The sequence below is a fragment of the Heterodontus francisci genome, chromosome 25 (genome assembly GCF_036365525.1).
Source record: "Heterodontus francisci isolate sHetFra1 chromosome 25, sHetFra1.hap1, whole genome shotgun sequence".
Classification (NCBI taxonomy): Eukaryota; Metazoa; Chordata; class Chondrichthyes; order Heterodontiformes; family Heterodontidae; genus Heterodontus; species Heterodontus francisci.
In genome coordinates, this window is record NC_090395.1 from 25,660,459 (window position 1) to 25,680,166 (window position 19,708).

Sequence of the window (19,708 nt, forward strand, 5' to 3'; positions counted from 1 at the left end):
AAATCACATCTCTATGCGACATATGTATTAAATATCGGAAGACACCGCGGCCCCCGGTTGTGAGTGTTCCATTAGCTCGGGAATTTAATGAAGTGGTGGCTATGGGAACTGAAAGTGTGGGACAGAGATCATGGTATTTATCTGTTGCAATTTGTTGATTAAAGCAATTAGGTTCAGCATATCTATGGTAATAAACAACAAGGACAAACTGACAATAGTGGATAAAGTTATGGAAAAGTGGGTAGGTACAGGTCTTGGAACGCTAGCAAAATTTCTGACCGATAACTGAGGGGAATTTGCAAATGACGAGTTTGGGGACATGTGTGAGAACTTAAATACTGTAGTTATGAACACTGCTGCAGAAAGTCCATTCAGCAATGGATTGTGTGAGAAATCATGAGATAATCGATGACATGTTGCACAAAATACTGGCGGATCAACCGAACTGTCAGCTACAAACAGCTCTGGCTTGGGCACTACATGCAAAAAAAACTTTTGTACAAATGGGGATAGGGGTTTATCCCATACCAATTGGTATACAGCCGTAATCCAAAATTGCCTTCCATACTATGTGACGATCCTCCGGCCCTGGAGGGAACGACTATTAGCTCTACTTTCTCCGCTCACCTAAATGCGCTACATGCTGGCAGGAGAGCGTTTATCCAAACTGAAGCATCAGAAAAAATTTGGAGAGCATTAAGACATCGCATAAGACGGTCTGGGGAAGACTTTAATTGTGGCGATCTTTTTTATTATAAGAGAGAGAAGGGTATAGGGAATGGAAAGATCCAGGAAAATTTTAGTAATACAACATGGGAATCAAACCATAAAAGTACATTGTTCGCGGGTACTAGGGATGCGTTAGGAATTTTCGAACACCGAGAACATGGGAGAAGGCGATGATCATGAGGCACCATCTACATTGCATACCCAAGCATTCTGCGATTTTGAGCTGGAGGGGCGGGATCTGAGAGATCAAGAAATAGATACGAGGGGCATGGACAGGGTGGATAGGGAGCAGCTGTTCCCCTTAGTTGAAGGGTCAGTTACGAGGGGACACAAGTTTAAGGTGAGGGGCAGGAGGTTTAAGGGGGATTTGAGGAAGAACTTTTTTACCCAGCGGATCTGGAATGCACTGCCTGGGAGGGTGGTAGAGGCAGGTTGCCTCACATCCTTTAAACAGTACCTGGATGAGCACTTGGCACGTCATAACATTCAAGGCTATGGGCCAAGTGCTGGCAAATGGGATTAGGTAGACAGGTCAGATGTCTTTAATGCATCGGTGCAGACTCAATGGGCCGAAGGGCCTCTTCTGCACTGTATTATTCTGTGATACCGATACACGTACTGTTCAGGAAGAACAAAAAGAAGCCATCTCATCCAGGGATCAGTTGTTTAAAGTAGGTTCCTGGGTGGTGTACTAGCCAGCAGGGTCATATTAACTGGAGGGAGGCTACGATAGTTGGACAAGCAGGGAAGTCTACAGGAAAATACAAAAATTGGTTAAATGTCCAAGAAGAGGGACAAGAAGTGAAGGCCATGGATTAGCAAACAGGAGTTCAAGAATGGAGAGCAAGAAAACATAGCTCGAGTTCAGATAATGATTCAGGAGATGCGTCTGGGCGGAGAAAAGGTCACGTACAGTGGAAAGGACCTCTAGTAGACATTTTGACAGGGGTAGTCCAGAGAGAGAACTCGATGTGAAAGAGACTGCAGCCTGATGAGGTGACTATGTAGGTTAGATAGTGGAGAACTTTCTCCAGATAAGGTCAGAAGCAGAAGTCCCCGTGATTGGGAAGCATTCGAAACCGCTAATAAGTTAGAAGATAGGGCGATAAGAGAGGCTAAACTGAGAGTTAGATAGTTGGAGAGAATTTGGGGTATATTCAGAGGTTGTGGATAGGAGCCAACCTGCTCTATCACACTGATGGATTTATACAGGGAAAAAGTCCGACCAGATAGGACCTATAAGACCAAAGCTCGGTTGTTGGCCAGAGGTTTTGAGGAGTGCTTGGGTGATAAAGATATCAGGGTAGACTGTCCCACAGTGGGAAAGGTGATTTTGAAAGTCTCTTTGGCTATTTTAACAACCTATACTTGGAGGTGCAAGTCCATAGATATCAAAGTGCCTTTCCTTCAGGGTGACCTGCTTCAGAGGGAAGTGTTTCTCCAGCCTCCTAAGGAAGCATCAGACATAGAAGGGAAGCTCTGGAAGTTGAATAAATGTGTTTATGGGTTGAATGATGCTTCCCAGGTATGGTATTTTTCAGTGAGGACAGTTCTGTTACAGTTGGGGTGTTCACAACTGTAGGCAGACCCTGCAATGTTTTATTGGCATGTAATGGAAAACTTTCAGGTATCTTTATGATGCATGTGGATGATTTTTTTTTGGGGGGGTGGTACTAATGAGTTTGAAAAGAATGTTATTCATTGAATTAAGGCAAAATTTAAAATTGGCAGTCCAGCTTCTGGGGCTTTTAAATATGTGGGTTTGGAAATAAAACGGGGTGAGTCGGATGTAGTTTTACATCAACATTCTTACTTGGAAAATGTCACACCCATCACAATTGGTCACACCAGATTGGGACAAAGGCACAGCCGTGTCCAAGTATGGAATGGAACAGTTGAGGAGTCTCGTCGAACAGCTCAATTGGTTAGCCTCAGACGAGACCACATGCAAGTTTTGATGTGCCAGAACTTAGTCTTGTGATGAAACATCCTAAGGTTGAAGAGCTCCTGAGGGAGAACAAAACATTTTAAAAAATTAAAAATAGAGAAGTGTATGCTGAAGTTCCCTGTTTTGGGTGATCCCAGAAATATGAAATTAATCATTTTTAGTGATGCCTCACATGCAAACCTTGGTGATGGATTTTCCAGTGCAGGAGGCTGTGATATTCCTTGTGGGAGAGAATAGGAAAAGTTGCCCATTGGCATGGGAGGCCAAGAAAATAAGAGTGGTGAAGAGCACACTATTCGCTGAAACTCTTGCACTCGTGGATGCTGTTGATATGGCATTATATTTGTCCAAGATCTTGGAAGAAATGTTATATAAAAGAGAGACTGAAAAGACAATACAAATTGAGTGTTGCATAGAAAATCGATCTTTGGGATAATATACATTCGACCAAAAAGCGAAAATGAAAAAAGGCTGAAGATAGACAGTCAGTTTAAAGCAAATGTTGGAAAGGAAAGAAATCTCTAAGCTGAGTTGGGTAAATTCTAGTCCATCAACTATCAGACTCTTTCATTTAAGAGGAATGCCTCTACTGAAAAGTTGTTGACCGTCCTCGAAGGAGGATATCTCACTCTGTAATGTTTGGGAATCTGAAATTTTTTTATATAACTACACTTATTTGTATATGTTTTTCTTAAAAGAAAGGGAATCTGACTATATTGAAAATGCTGGTCCCTTTAATTAAACAGGACTCATTTCAGTGTTGAGAGTGGTGATGCTCATTATAGTTTTACACGTAAGGACTGGGTTTTTGCCCAGTTGTGGAGTTTCCTTCTGGAATAACTCTCTGTCCAGAGGAAAGAGTAGAAACTGATGTTTTGACTGAACTATGAATTGCCAATAAAACAGTTTTGGATCAGACTGTCATAGGCTTCCTTATTTTGGTGACTAGACATCTGCCTGTTTAACAATCATTGTTGCTTGCTGTGCTTTCAGGAGCTACGAACCCAGGTAGAACAGATCTGTAACATGGCCACAATAATGAGGAAAGCTGTTCAAGTGGATGATCAAGAATACAGTGAAATTCAAGAAAAAATAGCCCAGCTGGAGGTAGGAGTTTTGAGTGGGTGCTGCAGGATTTCACGTAGCCACTGCAGAGATGCTGTTCTGACATGATACATTAATATCGATAAAACCTAGTTTGCTAATATATCCTCTGTTTCCTTTTCATTGTTATTCACAGTGATACGTTAGTGGGTTCCTCTAACCTATTGATTTTCTTGCTCAATGCATGTTTGTTTCAGTCCTGGCATGGATCTAGAGGTGGTGATAGTTGCTTCACAGGTGCAGAAAAAGAAACTGGGGAGGAGGGAAAAAATAAGACATGGGTTTAGGCATCCATCACCAAATCTGGCTGGACCACATCTTGTGCTCCTTCTCCTTCTCTGCCAAAACCCCCACTAATCCAGAAACATCCTGAAGAACAAAGATGACCTCTGAATTATTTTGTCCACTGCCCTCCATCTCCATAAACCCTTCTCCGTGCACCCTCCACCCTGTCCTTCAGCAACAGTGAGGAGCTTATGAATTTCTTTGCCATTAAGATGGGGACCAACCATTCAGCTCTCGCTGCTGTTTCAACCCCCCCCCCCCCCCCCCCCATCGCCCCCAACCTCCTCTCCTCCCTTGTTTTCCAAGCTCCTCTTTGACCTTCCCCTAGCCCTTGCCCTTGACCTGAACTTGCATCTCTTTCTGTGCTATCTTTCCTCATACCATCTCCCAAGCTCATCTCCTCCCAGAGACCCACCTCCTTACTCCCTTGATCCCATTCCCTCTAAACTGCTGACCGCCCAAATTTTTATCCTGACCCGACATTGGTTGATGTTGTAAATGATCACCCCTCTCTTTCAAATCTGAGGTCTTCACTGTGGCCAGCCCCCATTCCCCTTGACCCCTCCTTATTTACTAATGCTGCATCTCCAAATTCCCTTTTTTGTCCTTGAGTGTGTGGTCAGCTCCCAATTTCATGCTCCTCTTTCCTGCAATTCCATGGTTAACACTCAAATCTAATTTCTAACCAGGCCACAGCACTGAAACAGCCCTAACTCAGATCCTCTGTGCCTGTGGTACATTATCCACCCCCAACCGCTCCGCAACCAGTCAACCACACTATCTTCTTTAGAAACAGAAAGTTTATGGCACAGAAGGTGGCTATTAGGCCTATCCTGTGTACGCAGGCTGAAAAAGAACTGTTCAGCCTAATCCCACTTTCCAGCTCTTGGTCCCTAGCCCTATAAGTTACGGCACTTCAAGAGCATAGCCCAGTACTTATATAAATGTGGTGAGGGTTTCTGCCTCTACCACCCTTTTCAGGAGGAGTTCCAGACCTCTACCAACCTCTGGATGAAAACCTTTCTCCTCAACTCAGTTTGAGGGTGAGCAACTCTGGTCTCAAACCAGTGTCTTCAACTTAAACAAGGGCAATTACAGAGATATGAAGAAAGAGTTGTCTCAAGCGGGCTGGGAAGATAGACTACAGGGGAAGTCAGTAGATGAGCAGTGGCAGACTTTTAAGCAGATATTTCATAACACTCAGCAAACATTTATTCCAGTCAAAAGGAAGGACTTTAAGATAACAAAGGAAGTTAAGGAGAGTATCAAATCAAAAACAAAGACGTACAATGCAGCGAAAATGAGTGGTAGGCCAGAGGTTTGGGAATTTTTTAGAAACCAGCAGCGGATGACTAAAAAAACTAATGAAGAGGGAGAAAATTGATTGAGAGTAAATTGGCAAGAAATATAAAAACAGACAGTAAGAGCTTCTACGGGTATTTTAAAAGGAAGAGAGTAGCTAAAGTAAGTGTGGGACCCTTAGAGGGTGAGACTGGGGAATTAATAACGGAACAGGGAAATGGCAGATAATTTAAACCAATATTTTGCATCGGTCTTCATGGTGGAGGACACTATAAACATCCCAACAATAATAGATGAGCAAGGTGTAAATGGGAGGGAGGAACTTGTAACAATCTCTATCACGAGGGAAAAGGTGCTTGACAAACTGATGGGACTAAAGGCAGACAAGCCGCCAGGACCTGATGGCCTGCATCCAAGGGTTTTAAAAGAAGTGGCTGCAAAGATAGTGGAGGCATTGGTCATAATATACCAAAACTCACTGGACTCTGGTAGGGTACCAGCGGATTGGAAAACCGCTAATGTGACGCCCCTATTCAAGAAAGGAGGGAGGCAGAAAGCAGGAAACTATAGACCAGTTAGCTTAACATCAGTCATGGGGAAAATGCTAGAGTCCATTATTAAGGGAGAAACAGCAGGACATTTAGAAAAACATAATGCAAACAAACAGTCAATGTGGTTGTATGAAAGGGAAATCATGTTTGACAAATTTGTTAGAGTTCGTTGAGGATATAACAAGCAGAGTGGATATAGGGGAACCAATAGATGTAGTGTATTTGGATTTTCAGAAGGTGTTTGATAAAGTGCCACATAAAAGGTTATTGCACAAAATAAGAGCTCAGAGTATTGGGGGCAATGTGTTGGCATGGATTGAGGACTGGCTAACACAGAAGGCAGAGAGTCAGGATCGATGGGTCTTTTCCAGGCTGGAAAGCCGTAACTAGTGGGGTGCCACAAGGATCGGTCTAGGGCCTCAACTATTTACTATCTATATTAATGACCTAGAGGAAGGGACAGAGTGTAATGTATCCAAATTTGCTGACGATACAAAAATAGGTGGGAAGGCATGTGGTGATGAGGACACGAAGAATCTGCAAAGGGATATAGATAGGTTGAGAGTGGGCAAAAACTTGGCAGATGGTGTTCAATGTGGGAAAGTGTGAGGTAATCAACTTTGGTAGGAAGAATAAAAAGGCAGATTATTATTTAGATGGGGAAAGACTACAAAACACTGTAGTACAGAGGGATCTGGGTGTTCTTGTGCATGAAACAAAAGGTTAGCATGCAGGTGCAGCAAATAATTAGGAAGGCAAATGGAATTTTGGCCTCTATTGCTAGGACGTTAGAGTTTAGAAATAGGGATGTGGTATTGGTGAGGCCACACCTGGAGTACTACGTACAGTTTTAGTCCCCGTATTTAAAGAAGGATATACTAGCATTGGAGGCAGTTCAGAAAAGGTTCACTAGGCTGATTCCTGGGATGAAGGGGTTGTCTGATCAAGAACGGCTAAGCAGGTTAGGCTTTTATTCATTGGAGTTTAGAAGAATGAGAGGTGATCTGATTGAAACATATAAGATTTTAAGGGGGCTTGACAGGATAGATGTTTAGAAGATGTTTCTGCTAGTGGGGGAATCTCGAACTAGGGGACATAGTTACAGAATAAGGGGGAACACATTTAAAACTGAGATGTGAAGGAATTTCTTCTCTGAGGGTAGTGAATCTCTGGAATTCTCTGCCTCAGAGATGTGGAGGCTAGGTCATTAAATGTATTCAAGGAGGATGTAGATAGATTTTTGAAATCTCGGGGAGTCGAGGGTTATGCAGAGCAGGCCCGAAAGAGGAGTTGAGGCCTGGGATAGATCAGCCATGATCTTATTGAATGGCGGGGAAGGTTTGAGGGGCTGAATGGCCTACTCCTGCTCTTATTTCTTATGTTCAACTCCCCCTCTAAGCCTTACACGAGTTACTTTAAATTTGTTCCCCCAGTTGTTGACCTCTCTGCTAGCGGAAATAGGTCCTTCCTATCTACTCTATCTCGGTTCCTCATAATTTTATACGCCTCAATAAATAGCCTCTTCACCTCCTCTATTCCAAAGAAAACAACCCCAGTGTATCCAATCTTTCCTCATAGCTAAAATTGTCCATTCCTGGCAATGTCCTCCATAAATCTTCTCTGTATCCTCTCCAGTGTGATCACATCCTTCCTGCAACATGGTGACTAGACTTTATGTAGCTTTTGACCTCTGTCCTCTATTATTCAGCTTGGTGGGACTGCCCTCACTTGGTTCCACTCTTACCTAGAAAATCATAGCTGGAACATCTACTGCTCCAGCCCTGTTCCATTGCCTGCAGTTTCCCAAGATCTATCCCCTCCTCTTCCTCATCCTCTTGCTGCCCCTTGGCTATGACATCCACAGCCATGGGTTTGACTTCCACATACACTGACAGCACTCAGCTCTACCTCTCCACCATCTCTCTTGACCCTGTGTCTGTGGCCATTCTTTATGGGAGTCCAGATAGTGAGTTGGAAGATATTCAACAACAGGGGTATCACAGCCAAACCTAATCTTGTTCTCAAACAGAAACTGCTGGAAATCCTCAGCGAGTCAGACAGCATCTATGGAGGATGTGGTGTGGTTTGGTTGTGATATCATGTTGAATGCTATTATCTGTGCTGACTTTTTCACTGTGTTGGAGTGTTGGCACTTACAGACTCAGCTCAGTGAGAGTCGCACCTTCAGAAGATAAAAGGAAGGAAAAGAGAAAAGGGTATAAGAAAAATCTCAATGTCTGATTAATGTGTTTTAAACTGCACAAAGTCTCATTCATTTTTTTTCTCTTGTTTTCAAGCTTGAAAATAAAGAATTACGGGAACTTGTGTCATTCAGTAAAGAAATATTGCTCCCAGAGAATCCTCACCAGCCTCCTCACTTTGGAAAGTAACTGTTTGCTGTGCTTCCCAGGCCCCAAATTAGGTTCCTGCACTGCCTTGCAACCATTCGAACAGTGCCTGCAGTTCATAGCTGGTTGTGTCACTGTAGATATTACTGAGGCTGGAACAAAGATCTAAGTTTCAACTGGAAACCAGTGCAGCTCCGTGTAAAATTTGAATGCTATGGTGCTTTTTTTGTCTTTGGGGAAATTTTATTGAAGCAAAAAGTTTGAATTTTATAGGTGACACATGACAACTTCCTTTCCAAAAAAAAGTGCATTTTTGTTCACACATTGATATTTATGTCCCACCATGACTGTCACTCGTCTCCATGCGATCTGTTTCTGGTAAGAAGACTTGTCAAACTAACCGTGTGGATCTCTTCATGCCCTGCTTACTGCTACCTAATCCTCCAACAGGACAAGCACCTCAGACTTGGTCCAGTTCTGCTAAATTTATTGGTCCTCTTATCAAGGAAGATTGCCTCAAGATCTTTAGAGCACTGTGCAATGAGCCAATGGAGAAACAAAAAGAAAATCACTGGGTCAGCAGCTCTGGCATTCAAAATTCTGACCTGAAAGTGATGCAGGGAAAATCATTCATGGAAAACGTAATAATGAGTGGGAAATATTAAGGGGCGGGTGGGGGGGGGAGAGAGTGTCTGTGTACTATATATATTTGTTATATATGAAATATATAGAAAGCCCTATGCTTGACCTTGCTGAGTTAGCTAATCTCAGCCACAGCCAAGGCTGCACCATTGGCCTTAATGTTCTTTAATGGGGATAAATCAGCCAAGAATGTTGTTCATGATTCCTTGACTCCTACTATAAAGTATATGTGTGGACCTTGGGTAAGGATAGATCAGACTCCGCTGTGATACCACACAGTATATTGCCTCCTGATGCCCACTGTCCCAGGCTTGCACAGAGTGAATGGCTGCCTGGATAAGGCACTGAAGGACTGCTGTTGCTGTCAGCATGTCATCCCAATATGGCCTAGTATCTTCAGGAGAGATGGTTGGTGGGGTGGAGTGTGAAATAGAGGGCAACAAGTACTCAAAACTTGTGCTCATGCTGCCCCTCTCTGTTATGCCTGAATATGATTACAGTGAAGGCTCAAGCAGATCTGAACTGTAATGGTTCGATCCTTTGCTGTCTCTGCCAGTTAATCACTTGGATTGTATATAAAAGTTATGAAGCAAAGACAGGGCATTGGCCCAACTGCTGTTCCTGCTCCACGCAAAACCAATCCTGCAGTTTTAATTTTGTTTTTCTTGTTTTCTTTTGCCTCTCATTTTACCTCAACTATTTTAAGCAGCTGTGTGATTGTGGGCAGAATGATCACATCCTTGAATTCTGATCATTACTTATTATGCACTTAACTTGCTGTGAGAGAATATTTTGGAAAATGTTGCTGTTGATTAAAAATACAGATGGTCAGTACAACAATATTTTATCCAGATTGAAATGGCAGTTTCTCTCTGTTCTGGGACAATTTAAAATTAATTGAAAACAAATTTTTAAAAAGCTTGTCTAAAGGTGACCATGAAATCATTGTCGCTTGTTGTAAAAAAAAAAAAACCCCATCTGGTTCACTTATGTCCTTTTAGGGAAGGAAATCTTCCATCCTTACCCAGTCTGGCCTGCATGTGACTGCAGACCCACAGCAATGTAGTTGACTCTTTAACTGCCCTGTGAAATGGCCTAGCAAGCCTTGCAGTTGTCAAGGGCAGTTAGGGATGGGCAATAAATGCTGGCTTAGCCAGCAATGCCCACATCCCATGAACAAATTTAAAAAAAAATTTAGCGACTGCTTTGCCTGACCTGCATATGTCTGTAGTTGACTGTCAGACTAAGAGGGGCCTGGGATTTGAGTGATGGGAGCTCTGCTTATCTCTCATCTAATCATTTAGAAGATTGAGGAACTAATGCTGGAACCTTTTAACTTACTCAGCCAAGGCCTAAAGTGTGTAAATGTCCAAATACAATGAGAATGTATTTAACAAATGTTTCAAGATATAAGCGTCCCTGAGTGTTTGCACCAAATGTTGTTTACAGAATCATAAATATACAAGTAAGTCACCAAAAATGGTCAAAAAGGACAGGTCTAACAGCCCATAACACAAAACTATCAGTCTTGGAACTTAGCAGTGGAGAGTTGTTGCAGTTCTCTCTGCAGTATGAAAGGACCCATAAGAACAGAAGCAATATGAGCAGGAGTAGGCCACTTGCCCTCTCGAGCCTGCTGTGCCATTCAATAAGTTCATGGCTGATCTGATTGTACCTCAACTCCACATCCTCGCCTACCCCAATAACCTTTCACCCCCTTGCATATCAAGAATCTATCTACCTCTGCCTTAAAAATATTCAAAGACTCTGCTTCCACCGCCTTTTGAGAAGAGTTCCAAAGACTCATGACTCTCAGAGAAAAAGTTTCTCCTCATCTGTCTTAAATGGGTGACCCCTTATTTTTAAACAGTGACTCCTAGTTCTATATTCTCCCACAAGAGGAAACATCCTTTCCACATTCACCCTGTCAAGACCCCTCAGAATCTTGTATGTTTCAATCAAGTCGCCTCTTACTCTTTTGAACTCCAGCGGATTCAAGCCTAGCCTGTCCAACCTTTCCTCATAAGACAACCTGCCCATTCTAGCTATTAGATTAGTAAGCCTTCTCTCAACTGCTTCCAATGCATTTACATCCTTCCTTAAATAAGGAGACCAATCCTGTACACAGTACTCCAGATGTGGTCTCACCAATGCTCTGTATAGCTGAAGCATAACCTCCTTACTTTTGTATTCAATTCCCCTCGCAATAAATGATAACATTTTATTAGCTTTCCTAATTGCTTGCTACATACTAACCTTTTGTGATTCATGCCTTGGGATGCCCAGATCCTTCTGCATCTCAGAGCTCTGCAATCTCTCACCATTTAGGTAATACTCTTTTTTCAAATTATTCCTGCCAAAATGGATAATTTCAAATTTCCCACATTATTTTCCATTTGCCAGGTCTTTGCCCACTCACTGAACCTGTCTATAATCCCTTTTGTAGCCTTCTTGTCTTTTTCACAATTTACTTTCCTACCTATCTGTGTCATCAGCAAATTTAGCAAACATACCTTCGGTCCCTTCATCCAAGACATTTATATAAATTATAAAAAGTTGAGGCCCCAGTACTGATCCCTGTGGCACAACATTCGTTACATCTTGCCAACTAGAAAATGGCCCATTTATGCCCACTCTCTGTTTCCTGTTAGCTAGCCAATCTTCTATCCAAAATGTTACCCCCTACGCCATGAGCTTTTATTTTCCACAATAACCTTTGTGGCATCTTATCAAATGCCTTCTGGAAATCTAAGTACAGTATATCCACTGCTTCCCCTTTATCCACAGCACATGTTTCTTCAAAGAACTCCAATAAATTTGTTAAACATGATTTCCCTTTCACTTAACGATGTTGACTCTGCCTGATTACCTTGAATTTTTCTAAGTGCCCTGCTGTAACGTCTTTAATAATAGCTTCTAACATTTTCCCTAGAGAATTTTGGAAAATCAAAACCAATGCATGAACTATCTTGCTAGCCAGTAATGCCATATCCCAATAATTAATTTTTAAAAGCTTACCTTTTTAGACCTAGTTTTGAATTTAGCCCAGACTAATGGAAGTTTCTTCCAACCATGCTGGGCCAACGTTAAATGACTGGTAACTGACCCAGGATGCTAATAAGTTTGGGCGCACACCTAGAATTCAGTACAAATGAACACCTGCTTTGAAAGAGTACATGAGCATAGCTGGTGTAAGGATGGAAATTTAACCCAAAATTGGGATTTAGGCATGTAATGTGATCAATTTAGAGGAGCTGTCTGGAGTGACACCAGATCCATATGGTCCAGACATCCTTCATGTAGTTGAGCATAAAGGTTCAACCAAAACAGTCAGTCAATTTAAGATTTGTTATCTGACTTGCCCGATTCTCAGTGAATGTATTCAGTGAGCATTTGGACCATCCAGATTGGGAAGATTCCAGATTTTATCCTGGTCGTTCCATTTGTTGTAGAGGTGTGGCAACTAGCTTTAATGCCATTGTATTCTCTAGATTTGGGAAGGTTCCATTAGATTGGAAAATAGACAATGTAACTCCTTTAATCAAAAAGGGAGGGAGACAGAAAGCAGGAAACTACAGGCCAGTTAGCTTAAAATCTGCCAAGGTTACTGCACTTGATTGCTAACCAATCACCACTGCTGGAAAGTAGATGTATGTGCGTGTGGGATGAAGATAGCATCAGGCTTGGCTGCGCTGACCCATTGTTGAAAAAGATTGTCGAGGCTCAGCCATGATTAGTGGGCAGATAGATGCGATGTAGGTGGGTGCCCCTGGAAGTATACAGCACCATGCAGTTAAAACATTCAGGGAAAGAGATGACATTTGGTTTAAAAAAAAAAGGAGTAAGAAGAGAGTAATCTGAAAAAATTGGTCTCATAAATTCTGTGGAAAAAAGTTTTATTCCATTGCAAAATGATCATTCTTGCCAAAATGTCTATATTGTTTGATTTAGAAAGTACAGTACTTTGTTCTGTTTTCTCTGTACTGTCATTTCACTAAGTGCCCTGAACATGCAAACTCTTGCTGACCACATGGAATATGAAGTGCATCCATGAGATGACATAATTGTTCAGTGGGAACATTTCCTCTCATATTTGTAGCAATAATAAATATTGTCAGTTTTTTATGATTTAGTTAGTGATAGTGAAGATATAAAAAATTCCCACAGTTTCCAATGTTAGTACAAAGCACTGACTGGACATCCTCTTTCGCAGCTGGCGGTATTTTGGACCAGGAGTTAATTTAAATTTGACAAATACTCAACAGGTCTGGCAGCTTCTGTAGAGAGTGAAACAGAGTTAATGTTTCAGGTCGATAAACCTTTATCAGAAGGGTTTTTATTTCAGATTTCCAGCATCCACAGTATTTTGTTTCATGTGAGAAATTATGGGATATGGGAGCAATCCTGATGCTCTATTTTGATTTTTTTTTCCCCTGTAGTTTGTCCCCCTTTCACTCCCAGACCTCTGTTATTCTAGCTGGAAGATCGCAACAAGGTGCATGACTGACGTGGGGACTTGTCATCCTTCCCCCACAGGGCGATAGTGCTCTACTCAGTACCTCCTCCAACACTATAGATGGGATTGGGAACTCGTGTTGTGTGGAATCACAGGTGTCAGTCCATCTTGAGTTGGTAATTTTACAGGGTCATGTTGATTTTCCATTCATTTGTCACACGACATTAAAATCTGGAATCATGTTTTTCAATAGTTTAATGTCATCTCCAGCAGGACGCTAAAAAGAGTGAATATTGAGATTAAATTGAAATACTGATTCTAATTTTAGTAGTGCATTAAGGTTACTGTGTTTGTATTAGTGTCCCAAACCAATTCATCAGACTTTACTCAGTGAAATTAAATTCATACCTTTTAATGAAGTGATACCTCATGTCCTCTGCATTGCAGGAATTGCAGTAACTAGAGCAGCTGGACTGAGGCATTTTAAAATTGGAGTTGACCGTTCTGTGTCAGAATGCTTACAACTTTTGTCCTTTTATTCATGCTTTGAGGAGGGAAAAGAAGAACTGTTGTAAAAATGCCTTTTAAGAAACAACTGAGCAAATTGCTGATTGCTGCTTGCTTTAAAAAAAAAAAAACTGGTTACTGTGAGCAGTAATAAGACCTCTCCTACTGTTTCAGTTAGCAGGTGGGGTTTTACATGACTAATTGGGGATTTGAAATTTGCTGTATTTCATTTTGTTTTAATAAGTAGAATATGTGTGATAAGTCCTGCATTGCTGTCAGAATTCTGCTTGAAGTTCACAATCTCTGTAAATTTGTCCTGATTCTTTGCTTCTTTATAACATTCCTTCTCTATAACCTTCCTTCAACTACAACCTGAGATCTGGGTCCAGTGATTCCACTTACTCAAGCTTGATACAAACCGCAAAGTAGGGGAATGAAATGTCACTGGGTATGTTTCAGCTGTACTGGTGTGAGGTGGTTTATGCAAAGAAGTAGCGATTCAGATGAATTTTTAACACCTCATCAAGGTGGTATGTATGTAAACCAGGTAAATCCTTCACCTTGGCAAACATATCTCTTCATTAAAATAAAATATTTCTGTAGCATAATGTGTTATGGCATGGATAAGTGTAGACTTGTGGAATGGAAATTGGATCCAAATCTCTATGATCATATTCAGTTCCCTCTCAACTGTCACGCCAATGTGCTATGTTGAATGATAATTTTTTAATCCACCAGCTGGAACTGGATGAACCGATAAAAGGTGACTTTGCTAGCAGCTTAAGATGGCCACCTAATTTGCAACACTCTTTCCTACATTCCAAGGCCTGTGAGGTGGAAACTAAGTGTCTGCCCCTGCCTAGCAAGAACAAAGACCTGGCAAATTTAAGGGAACTGCCTGTTCCAATTAGCAAGGCTTCAAGACTATCACTTGAACAATGGGACCCTGGTTGTGAGAAAGAAATCCCCAAACATGGGCTGTTAAGTTGTAAGAAGAAATACATTGTTAACTAACATGCTTGAATGACTGGGCAACTGTCATGTGACAAGCCTTACCCCCACCCCCCCCGGCACCCCTCAAATCTGTGTGTCTTAAGCTGGTGCTTCTCTGCAGCAGGCTGAAAAGCATCTGGACTCTGACAAATGCAAACCCAAGTGGGGGGGGTCCCTCCTTTCTCCATTCTAGCTTGCAAGTTTCGAACCCTGCCTGCTGACTGTGACCACCTCTGCATACTCTAGCTGCAACCAGAGACCCCTTGAAGGAAATCATCTGCATCGCCGTCTCCAAGAGACCCACTGAATCAGCCATCCATTTCTTCAAACCGGAAGCCTCAGGACCACCAAATTCAGCTAGAGGCCAGCTGAATCACCAAACTCCACAGACTATATATCCTTTTTTCTATGGAATCTAACTCGACCAATCTACCCTTCCCCACTTTGTAACCTATTTCTGTGTGTGAACCACGAGTGTGCGTATGTTTGAAAGTTGGAGCATAGTTTATTATTTTACTTAGATCGGTTTAAGTACAATAAAGCTAACCTCTTTCTTTGCTAAACTCAAGAAAACCGTTGTAATAGTTCTTTCTTTGATCATAATACGTAAATAATCCAACACTCACTGAATTGGCAAGTACATCCACTTTAAAAACGAATTAAACCTGTTGTGGTCAAACAAGAAGAGGGAAAAGCTTTGACCCCCTCCTCACCTAACCGTAACAATATTGTCAGCTGTGGCTCAGTTGGTAGCACTCGCACCTCTGAGTCACAAGTTTCTAGGTTCAAGACCTGCTCTAGGGCTTGAGCACAAAAATCAAGGCTGATACTCGAGTGCAGTACTGAGGGAGCACTGCAGTGTTGGAGATGCCATCTTTTGGATGAGATGTTAAACTGAGCCACTATCTGTTTGCTCGGGTGAATGTAAAAGATCCCATGGCACTATTTTGAAGAAGAGCAGGGGAGTTATCCTTGGTGTCCTGGCCAATGTTTAATCCTCAATCAGCACCACAAAAATCAGACTATCTGGTAATTACTACATTGCTGTTTGTGCGAGTTGGCCACACGAATACTGGCTGCCATGTTTCCTACATTTACAACAGTAACTGCACTTCAAAATGTACTTCATCAGCTGTAAAGCACTTTGAGACATTCAGTGGTTGTGAAAGGCATTTCTATGAATACATGTCTTTTTTTTTCAGTAGCTGGTGCAAAACACCAGTTGATATTCTGGAAACAGATCATGTGAATGGGAGGCTGGGTAGTTGGCTGGGTGAGATTATGTCCTGCAGCCTTCTGCTTCAACAGTACAGGGTTTATGTTTCTGAGAATCTTCATCTAGATACAATGAGGTTTTCCCACTTTGCATCAGGTATTGTGACTACAATGTGTAAAATCAGGATTTATTTATATCACATTTTGGTTGCCATGTGCTTAGTCTTAATTCAGTTTTCAGGTATTTTTATATGCTTTCCCATCCTTTATGTCCTTTCTCCATAAACTGACCAACAAGGCAGGTGCAAGAGCTGCTGCCTGCCTTCGTCCAATGCTGCTCTTGCTGTGGCCACTGGTAAGTAGATGAGAGAAGAATGAATAACTGCCCTTAATGGCCTTTTGTTCTACTACTCGGGCCCTTGGTATGATTAAAATTTAGATCACAGCTTAATAAGCACTTCTGGGTACCTTCCAGTAATGCTCTGTTTTTTTTATTTGATCAGGTTAATTGCTGTTTTATATAAAGCTCTGGGATGTAGAATATCAGCTCCTGGGGACTGATCAACCTTCAGCCCCATTAATTTCTCCAATGCAATCTTCTTACTAATACTAATTTCCTTCAATTCCTCATTTCCCCCTAATCCCTTGGATCTCTAATTCTGGGAGATTTCTTGTGTCTTCCTCAGCGAAGACAGACACAAAGTCATCATCTAGCTTCTCTGCCATTTCTCTATTCCCCATTATACATCCTCCTGACTCTGCCTGTAATGGACCCACATTTGTCTTAGCCAAACATTTCCTTTTTATGTACCTGTAGAAGCTTTTACAGTCCGTTTTTATATTACTAGCTTACATTCATATTCCATTCTCCCTTTCTTTGAGTTTCTTCATCCTCTTTTGCTGTATTCTAAAATCCTCCCAATCCTCAGGTTTGCTACTTATAATCTTATACAATCCTTAACTTCCTTTGTTATCCATGGTTGACTGCCTTTACTTTTGGGGGTTTTTGTGCCTTGAAGGAATGTATAGTTGCTTTAGAGTATGTAATTTATTTAAAGACTGTCCATTGCTTATGTCTTGTCATACCTTTTTAATATATTTTCCCAATCCACCTTAACCAATTTGCCCCTCGTACCTTCATAATTTCCTTCGTTCAACTTTAACACCCTGGCTTCAGATTGAACTACCTCACTCTCAAATATAATGTAAAATTCTATCATATTATGGTCACTCATCTCTAATAATTAGCCCTTTCTCATTGTATAAAACTAGATCTAAAATAGCCTGCTCTCTAGTCTGTTAGTCAACATACTGCTCCAGAAAACCATCCCTAACACACTCCAGAAACTCGTCCTCCACAGCATTGGTGCTCATTAGGTTTACCCAGTCTATGTGTAAACTGAAGTTACCCATTATTACTGTATTACCCATTTCACATGCTTCTCTAATCTCCTGATTAATACCATGCCCTACACTACCACTACTGTTTGGCCTATAAACAACTCCTACCAATGTTTGCTGCCCCTTGCTATTTCTTAGCTCCACCCAAACAGATTCCACATCTTGTTCTTCTGTTCCCGTTCCTTATTATCAACACAACACCACCACCTTTTCCTTTTTGCCTATCCTTCCTAAATGTCAAATATCCTTGAATATTCAGTTCCCAGTCTTGGTCACCCTGTAACCACGTTTCCGTTATGGCAATTAGATCATACCCTCTATGTGGGCCTTTAAATCATCTACCTTGTTGCGAATGCTGTGTGCTTTCAGGTAGAGTGCCCTTAACCTTCTTGACATTCTGCATTCTAAGCCTAGGGGATGCTTGCCTTTGTTTTGCCTGCCTTCTAATGTCACTTGCTACTTTTCTACCTCCTTAGAACATTACAGCGCAGTACAGGCCCTTCGGCCCTCGATGTTGCGCCGACCTGTGAAACCATCTGACCTACACTATTCCATTTTCATCCATATGTCTATCCAATGACCACTTAAATGCCCTTAAAGTTGGCGGCTTCCTTCCAATTGAGCTATCCCTCAGGTTCCCATCCCCCTGACAAGCTAGTTTAAACCCTCCCCAACAGCACTAGCAAATCTCCCTGTGAGGATATTGGTTCCGGTCCTGTTCAGGTGTAGCCTGTCCATCTTGTACAGGTCCCACCTACCCCAAAATCAGTCTCAATGCCTCAGAAATCTGATGCCCTCCCTCCTACACCAATTCTCCAGCCACGTGTTCAATCAATCAATCCTCCTATTCCCATGCTCACTTGCACATGGTACTGGGAGTAATCCTGAGATTACTGCTTTGGATATCCTGCTTTTTAATTTCCTTCCTAACTCCTTAAAATCTGCTTTCAGGACCTCATCCCTCTTCCTACCTATGTCATTGGTACCAATGTGGACCACGACCTCTGGCTGTTCACCCTCCACCAGAAGGATGTCCTGCAGTTGCTCCATGACATCCTTGACTCTGGCACCAGGGAGGCAACACACCATCCTGCCATTCACTGCCGCAGAAACGCCTCTCTGATCCCCTGACTATTGAATCCCCTATCACTATTGCTCTTCTACTCTTCTTACTCCCTTCCTGTGCAGCTGAGCCACCCGTGGTGCCACAGACTTTGCAGTCTCCCAAGGAACCATCACTCTCACCAGTATCCAAAATGGAAAACTGATTAGCAAGCAAGATAGACACAGGGACTCCTGCACTGCCAGCCTAGTTCTCTTAGACTGCCTGGAGGTCACCCATTCCCTCTCTGCCTGCATGCTCCTAACCTGCGGTGTGATCACCTCCCTAAAAATGCTATCCACATAGTCCTCTGCCTCGCGGATGCAGAACAGTGACTCCAGTCGTCGCTCGAGTTCCGAAACCCAGAGCTCAAGCTTCTGCAGCCGGTGACACTTCCAGCAGATGTGTTCGTCTAGGACACGTAGTGCGTCCATGACTTCCCATATACCCCAGGACGTACATTCCACTTGGCCAAGCTGAACTGCCATACCATAACTTTAAAAACTTTTTATTACAATGCAGAATAAATATTTCCAGGATACTGGGGGTAACTCCCCTGCTATGCTTCAGAATAAGGCCATGGGATGTTTTATGTCCACCTGAGGGGGTGGGGTGGGGGAAGGTCCTTGGTTTAACCTCTCATCCAAAAGCCAGCACTTTGATAGTGTATCACTCCATCAGTGCTGCACCGGAGTATCAGCACAGATTTTTGTGGTTAAGTGTCTGGATTGGGACTTGAACCCAGAACCTTTTTAATTCAGAGGTGAAAGTGCAACCAACTGAGCCATAAGAAGCATATATGAGGCACCCAAAGAAATTGGAGAAGCAGATAGCACTCAATTAAGAACTAGTATGGTATTAGGTGGGGTCAAACTAAGAGGTAATGCAATAAGTACTAAATTAGATTGAGTGTGTGTATGTAAACACATGAAGTGTAGTAATTAAAGTTGTTGAACTGCAGGCACAAATAGCCACGTGGGAATACAATGTTATACAATGACACCTGGCTCAATAAAGGGCAGGACTGGGACTAAGTATTCTTGGATACAAGATGTTCAGGAAAGATAGGGAAGAAAGGAGGAAGGGTGGCCATAATGATTAAGGAGAATATTATAGTGCTGGAGA

The 19,708-nt window shown here is 42.1% G+C and overlaps 1 protein-coding gene across 1 annotated transcript in view; it reads left to right on the forward strand.

Annotated features, from left to right (window-relative positions):
* sike1 (suppressor of IKBKE 1) overlaps nucleotides 1-15,406 on the forward strand; it is a 34,479-nt gene extending 19,073 nt beyond the window's left edge. The window contains exons 5-6 of the mRNA XM_068057001.1: nucleotides 3,671-3,784; nucleotides 8,217-15,406. Of these exons, the coding sequence (XP_067913102.1) occupies nucleotides 3,671-3,784; nucleotides 8,217-8,309 (207 nt within the window). The 3' untranslated portion in view covers nucleotides 8,310-15,406. The remainder of the gene's footprint in view (nucleotides 1-3,670; nucleotides 3,785-8,216) is intronic.
* The last annotated feature ends 4,302 nt before the right edge of the window (nucleotides 15,407-19,708 follow it).